This window comes from Triticum dicoccoides, chromosome 2B (assembly GCF_002162155.2).
Source record: "Triticum dicoccoides isolate Atlit2015 ecotype Zavitan chromosome 2B, WEW_v2.0, whole genome shotgun sequence".
In the NCBI taxonomy this organism is placed as follows: Eukaryota; Viridiplantae; Streptophyta; class Magnoliopsida; order Poales; family Poaceae; genus Triticum; species Triticum dicoccoides.
In genome coordinates, this window is record NC_041383.1 from 674,654,548 (window position 1) to 674,662,327 (window position 7,780).

At 49.2% G+C, this 7,780-nt stretch overlaps 1 protein-coding gene across 1 annotated transcript; it reads left to right on the forward strand.

The window, feature by feature from the left end:
- Positions 1-160: 160 nt before the first annotated feature.
- LOC119368282 (oligopeptide transporter 4-like) lies at positions 161-3,335 on the forward strand. The gene is made up of 7 exons (XM_037633582.1): positions 161-379; positions 486-743; positions 847-944; positions 1,068-1,631; positions 1,739-1,991; positions 2,082-2,264; positions 2,359-3,335. The coding sequence occupies exons 1-7, from the start codon at positions 161-163 to the stop codon at positions 2,974-2,976; spliced, it is 2,193 nt and encodes a 730-aa protein (XP_037489479.1). The 3' UTR covers positions 2,977-3,335.
- The last annotated feature ends 4,445 nt before the right edge of the window (positions 3,336-7,780 follow it).

Below are 7,780 nucleotides of genomic sequence, written 5' to 3' on the forward strand. Positions count from 1 at the left end.
AAATCGCAGAAATGTCGACAGAAAAACAGAAAAGGGAGCTAGTTAGTTAGAGAATCTCAGATTCTGGTCAATGGATCTTAACTAACCGCTTGTATTTATAGCCGCGACAACCTCGTTCTTGAACTGTTCAGACTCTGATCTGTCTCTCTCGCAAGCCGCCATGGAGATCGAACGTGCCGGCGGCGCGGGCGACGAGGACGACGCGTCCCCGGTGGAGCAGGTCCGGCTGACCGTGCCGGTGACGGACGACCCGTCGCTGCCGGTATGGACGTTCCGCATGTGGACGATGGGCTTCCTCTCCTGCGCGCTCCTCTCCTTCCTCAACCAGTTCTTCGCCTACCGCGCCGAGCCCATCATCATAAGCCAGATCACCATCCAGGTCAGTACTCTCTAGTTACTCAGTACTCGATCAGTAGACGTGCCTGCACGCCCATACAGATTATGCACGGGGAATTCATGGATCGCGCATGCATGGGTGGATGCAGGTGGCGGCGCTGCCGATCGGGCACTTCTTGGCGCGGGTGCTGCCGGAGAAGAAGTTCAGGGTATTCGGACGGGAGTGCTCGGTGAACCCGGGGCCCTTCAACGTGAAGGAGCACGTGCTGATCTCCATCTTCGCCAACGCCGGCGCCTCCTTCGGCGGCGGCAACGCCTACGCCATCGGCATCGTCACCATCATCAAGGCCTTCTACAAGCGCAACATCTCCTTCGTCACCAGCCTGCTCCTCGTCATCACGACCCAGGTGACCTATTATTAGATCTGTTTTGTGCGCGTTCACTCGATCTGTCAATCGTGAGTTTATGAATTAATCTGATCGATGTTCCATGCATACAACGTACGTATAGGTGTTGGGGTACGGCTGGGCAGGGCTGATGAGGAAGTACGTGGTGGAGCCGGCGCACATGTGGTGGCCGACGAGTCTGGTGCAGGTTTCTCTCATGAGGTACCCGCGTCGATGATTTGGTCAAGTGTTTAACCTAATCAATTTGAAGTGACGATGGACGATGAGATTGCATTGCCCATGCATATCGATCTGATCTGATCTGAGACTGAAATCTGTTGGCAGGGCGATGCACGAGAAGGAGAAGCGGCGGATGACGCGGGGCAAGTTCTTCCTGATCGCGCTCATCTGCAGCTTTGCGTGGTACACGTTGCCGGGGTACCTGTTCCCGACGCTGACGGCCGTCTCGTGGGTGTGCTGGGTGTTCCCCAAGTCGATCACCATGCAGCAGATCGGGTCCGGCCTCAACGGGCTCGGCATCGGCGCCTTCACCCTCGACTGGGCCACGGTGGTCTCCTGGCTGGGGAGCCCTCTGGTGACGCCCTTCTTCGCCACCGCCAACGTGCTCGTCGGCTACGTCCTGCTCATCTACATCATGCTGCCCGTCGCCTACTGGGTAATCAACCTCTACAGCGCCAGCAGCTACCCGCTCTTCTCCAACGAGCTCTTCGACGCCCACGGCCAGCTCTACGACATCCACTCCATCGTCAACGACAAGTTCGAGATCGACATGGACGCCTACGCGCGGCAGGGCAGGATCCACCTCAGCCTCTTCTTCGCCGTCAGCTACGGCCTCGGCTTCGCCACCATCGCCGCCACCTTCACCCACGTCGCATGCTTCTACGGCAAGTATGTTCATCTCCTTTCCTCGTAGATGCATGCCGATGATTGATCTCAGCTGTTATATAAGTGCTGTGTGTTGACTGTTTGATTGATTTGTTAATTTCTGCGTGAAGGGAGATGTACCAGAGGTTCCGGGAGTCGTACAAGGGCAAGATGGACGTGCACGCGAGGCTCATGAAGAGGTACGACGACATACCGAACTGGTGGTTCTACATCCTGCTCGCGGTGTCCATGGCGGTATCCTTGGTCCTCTGCACCGTGTTCAAGGAGGAGGTGCAGCTGCCGTGGTGGGGCCTCCTCATTGCCTGCGCCATAGCCTTCGTCTTCACGCTCCCCATTAGCGTCATCACCGCAACCACAAACACGGTACTACATGCTTATGCTGGCCGACCGTGTGTCGTCGGTAGACGTGCACAATCGTATCGCTAATCAGTTGTGGCGTTGAATTAATTGCAGACGCCGGGGTTGAATATCATCACGGAGTATTGCTGGGGTCTGATCATGCCGGGGAAGCCGATCGCCAACGTGTGCTTCAAGGTGTACGGCTACATGAGCATGAACCAGGCCGTCTCCTTCCTTACCGACTTCAAGCTCGGCCACTACATGAAGATCCCCCCAAGATCCATGTTCCTGGTGCAGGTACGTAACTGCACGCTGATCACAAATTGTTAAGCTCTCAGAGATTAATCTTGTACGTACGTCCAAGTCCAACCAACACTCTATTCATGTTTAGTTCGTGGGGACGGTGGTGGCGTCGACGGTGAACACGGTGGTGGCGTGGTGGCTGCTGACCACCGTGCCGCACATCTGCGAGAAGGGACAGCTCCCGGAGGGCAGCCCGTGGACGTGCCCGGGCGACCACGTCTTCTTCGACGCGTCCGTGATCTGGGGCCTCGTCGGCCCGCGCCGCATCTTCGGGCCGCTCGGCTACTACTCCGCCCTAAACTGGTTCTTCCTCATCGGGCTGGCCGGGCCGGTGGTGGTGTGGCTCTTCGCCAAGGCGCTGCCACGGCACGCCGGCTGGATCAGCCTCATCAACCTGCCCGTCATCCTGGGAGGCACGGCCATGATGCCCCCGGCGTCGGCCCTCAACTACACGGCGTGGGGCTTCGTCGGCTTTGTGTTCAACTTCTTCGTGTTCCGGTACCGCAAGGGGTGGTGGAAGCGGTACAACTACGTGCTGTCGGCGGCCATGGACGGCGGCGTGGCCATCATGGGGGTGCTCCTCTACTTTGCGCTCACCAGCTGGGGCCACCAGCTCGACTGGTGGGGCTCCAGGGGCGAGTACTGCGACCTCGCCGCCTGCCCCACCGCCAAGGGCGTGCTGGTGGACGGATGCCCCGTCATCTGAGACTGAGAGTTCAAGTCTTGAATCTTGATCAACACATGAAGCATGCACCTAGCTTAACGCTAGCAGACGTGTAGAATTATAGATTGTGTGCTGCTCTTTGTCAATTGGAAAGTTAGATTATGCAGCTGTCAGACTGTTCAGTTTGTAGGTATTAGAGCTGCGGTTTGTTTCATGGGTGTGAGTAAATTGCAAAAAACAACCACAATTGTGAAAATGTTATCAAACACCCACCAAAATGCATGTTTTTCGGTGGGTTTTTTCTGAAGCATTGGAAACTTCGACCCAATTGTGGTGGTTTTGCAATTTACTCGGATGCCCGTCTGGTTTAATATTGTGTAAAGATTCGAAAATTAGCCTTGTTTTATGAGACAAAATTCCTTGAACCAATGCATTTCCATTTAACTTTCCGAAACGACTCAAATCCTAAACTACCAAACACATGTAAGCCAAATATATCTCTAACATTAGAAACCAAAGAGAGAAGGGTCCACCATTGGATATCAGAGGGAAGCCGATTTGTGGGGAGAAGAGTCCGTAGGTCTAATCCGTAGGTGCTATCCGTAAGTGTTTCTTGGTTAGGTAAAGATGAAAGTTAAATTTTATTTTGGAAGGAACAAAATTTTCATAAGACAAAAATATTAAATTTAACCTTCTATTAAATTTATTAATTTGATTAGAGCAAGTTAGTTTTTTCAAATTATTTGAAATTCAAAAAAGAAATTAGAAAAAGAATGAAAAATGGGAAAGAAAAGGGAAAAAGGAGGCTAGACATACCAACCAGCCCAGCAAGCACAACATCATACCAACTCATCCAAAAGTCAGAACTGATGGAGGGAAGGGGGCAATATATTTCAACACTCCCCCTCCCGTCTAGCCTATTTTACTCCTTACACATGGGATCGATGTAGGCCGCAGAATCGTTTTATTTAATACGCATTGGCAGGGTTTTGAACTCAACATCTCTTGGCTCGGATACCATATTGAATTCATGCACCAGCTAACTCATCCAAAAGTCTGAACTGATGGAGGGAGGCAGGCGATATATTTTAACATGCAACCGGCCTGTCATGCCTGCTTGGGATCGAGATCGATTTGGTTGCTAGGGTTCGAAGGATTGCAAGGCAAAGGGGAAAGTATACTGCTGGAATATTCTCTATTAGCTGTATGATTGAGTTTGCAGAGGAATGATCCAGAATAAGGATGCCTTACAACGATAGCGAGTTGGCTTGTAAGGCCGAGCTGGCAAGTAAAAGAGATAAACAGCATGACAAGTGAAATGATACAATTAAGAGTAATGCTACACCTATTTAAAATTACGTACTTTTTTTACGTAATAGTTGATGGGGGAGGAAGGTCCCACCCTCTTGAAAATCAGGGGGAGAAGATGTACAGGCCCTTCCTAAGATTATTTTGATCCATGACGAGGTGCCTACGGTTAATTAATCTTACTTAACCTTCCTAATCAGGTTGCTTAATCGATGACGAGGTGCCTAAGGTGACTTCGTAAATTTCAAGATGATATGTCGGTTCGGTCTTTCGGAGATGCTCTAATAGTTGATGGGGGGGGGAAGGGTCCAAACCTCTTGAAAATCAGGGGGAGAAGATGTACAGGCCCTTCCTAAGATTATTTTGATCCATGATGAGGTGCCTACGGTTAATTAATCTTACTTAACCTTCCTAATCAGGTTGCTTAATCGATGACGAGGTGCCTACGATGACTTCGTAAATTTCAAGATGATATGCCGGCTCAGTTTTTCGGAGATACTCATAGGGGTAAGGTGTGCGTGCATGTGTTCATAGAGTGAGTGTATGCGCGTGCATATGAGCACTTACGTCTATACGATGTTAAAAAAATGCATGAGCCTTCGTCTTGGCATGATAGGTTTTGATGGTGTCCAAGTAGAAGCACGTCCATATATACCCAAAGATCTTTTTTATTTTGATCCATAGATCGATCAGAACAGTTTGGGCAGAGACAATCGACCGAGACCTATAAGGATACCTATATGGGACCGGTTCGTAGTTGCATATATCGTGTGCTGGTTGTGCCGTATAGATACATACTAGTGGTTGGGGCGGCATCCTGTGGTGCCGCTTGAGAGGAAATTGTGTGCACGTTTCCATTCGAAAAATAGAGTTCTCGTTTTTGTTTAAAAAAACATCTCAAAAAAAATCCTCACTTTTTCATCTAAAAAGAAGTTAAAAAATACCATCACAGCCTACCGATGAGTGCCACTATACATGACCCTCCATTTAAAAAATACAGATCCTTACCTCCATCTAAAACAAATACATCTAAAAAATAATCCACACCACGTAGCTTGATGGGTTTAATTGGATCGAACTGACATACAAACAAACATCGAAAAAACAGAGTAAAATGAAGCCTCGATAGTCGATCAAGATCATCGGTCGATGATGGATCTATATGCATCTAGCGAATCAGCAATGAACCAGGCCGGCCGGCCGGCCGGCGATAGGATTGATGGTGACAACGACGAGGACGACATCGACTCACGGTGCGACGCTGGTCCGTGGCACGCACCTGATGCGCATCCGCGGTTATAGCAGGCGGAAGGCCATCAGGTCCGCCGACTTCGAGGCCGGCGGCCACATCTGGGCTCTCTCCTGCAGCTTCCACGACAAGCAACTTGTGTCGGTCTCCCTCGAGCTGCTCCACACCGACGCCACCACAGACTTCATCTTCGTGGCCACCCTCAGGATCCAAAGCCAGGCGGACTAATGGAGGATCGCCCAGTGGCACAGCGGCGACGTCAACGTCTTCCCTGCTTGGCCCTCCCAGACTCTCACCTGAAGCAGTTGTTGGTGAGTGAGCAATGGTCGGATGTAAGTTTCCTGGTCGAGGACTATGAGCTCCGCGCGCACACCCTTGTGATAGCCACATGATCACCAACCCTATGTGAGATGATGGTAATGGGCAACAAGGATGACCAAGTCATACCGGTTCACGATGTGACGGTCGAGGTCTTCAAGGCCATGCTCCACTTCATCTACACCGACGAGTTGCCTCCAATTCAAGACCTAGTCCATGATGGTGCTCACCAAGATGAGGCGAAGATAGCGGAAGATATGCTGGTTGAGGCGTGCTGGTTCGGTCTTGACAGGATGAAGGACATGTGCAAGAATTTGCTGGTTAGGAAGAAGATGCATTGCGAACGGTAAAGCTGGGTTGCGATCTCCAATGCTCGAAGCTCATAAATTACTGCTACCAGTTCATCATGTTGACAAAATTTAGCCAAATACAAGGTGAAAAATTTTCCCTGGTCGACCGTTTTGGCACATATTGATTGAGTCTTTTTATTCTAGTCCATATGATTTTCGTTGTCGCTTACTTGCTTATATATGTAAGGTATTTCTTCTTTACCAAGATAAAAAAGGCTTTGGTTCCTGGCCTAGGCAATGAAAGGTGATAACCCACAAGTATAGAGGATCGCAACAGTTTTCGAGGGTAGAATATTCAACCCAAATTTATTGATTCGACACAAGGGGAGCCAGAGAATATTCTCAAGTATTAGCAGCTAAGTTGTCAATTCAACCACACCTGAAAGACTTAATATCTGTAGCAAAGTATTTAGTAGCAAAATAGTATGGAAGTAACGGTAATGGTGGCAAAAGTAATAGTAGCAGTTTTGTAGCAATCGTAACAGTGGCAATGGAGAAGTAACTTAGCAAAGATCAATATGAAACGAGCTCGTAGACAATGAATCAATGAGGGATAATTATGTCGAAGGGCATTCATCATGCAATAGTTATAGCATAAGATGACACAGAACTAGTTCCAGTTCATCAATATAATGTAGGCATATATTCCGAATATAGTCATATGTGCTTATGGAAAAGAACTTGCATGCCATCTTTTGTCCTACCCTTCCGTGGCAGCGGGGTCCTATTGGAAACTAAGGGATATTACGGCCTCCTTTTAATAGAGAACCGGACCAAAGCATTAGCACTTAGTGAATACATGAACTCCTCAAACTACGGTCATCAATCGGAGTGGTCCCGATTATTGTCACTTCGGGGTTGCCGGATCATAACACATAGTAGGTGACTATAACTTGCAAGATAGGATCAAGAACCCTCATATATTCATGAAAACATAATAGGTTCAGATCTGAAATCATGGCACTCGGGCCCTAGCGACAAGCATTAAGCATGGCAAAGTCATAGCAACATCAATATTAGAACATAATGGATACTAGGTACCAAACCCTCACAAAACTAACTCGATTATATGGTAAATCTTATCCAACCCATCACCGTCCAGCAAGCCTATGATGGGATTACTCATGCACGGCGGTGAGCATCATAAAATTGGTGATGGAGGATGGTTGATGATGACGATGGCGACAGTTCCCCTCTCCGGAGCACCGAACGGACTCCAGATTGGCCCTCTCGAGGAAGAACAGGGCTTGGCGGTGGCTCCGTATCGTAAAACGTGATGAATCCTTCTCTCTGATATCCTCCCCGAACGTGAATATATGGAGTTGGAGTTGAGGTCGGTGGGGGTCCAGGGGGCCCACGAGGCAGGGAGCGCGCCCAGGGGGTAGGGCGCGCCCCCACCCTCGTGGCTAGGGTGTGGGCCCCCTTCTGATGATTCTTTCGCCAATATTTTTTATTAATTCCAAAAATTGACTCCTTGAAGTTTCAGGTCATTCCGAGAATTTTTATTTCTGCACAAAAATAACACCATGACAGTTCTGCTGAAAACAACGTCAGTCTGGGTTAGTTCCATCTGAATCATGCAAATTAGAGTCCAAAACAAGGGCAAACGAGTTTGGAAAAG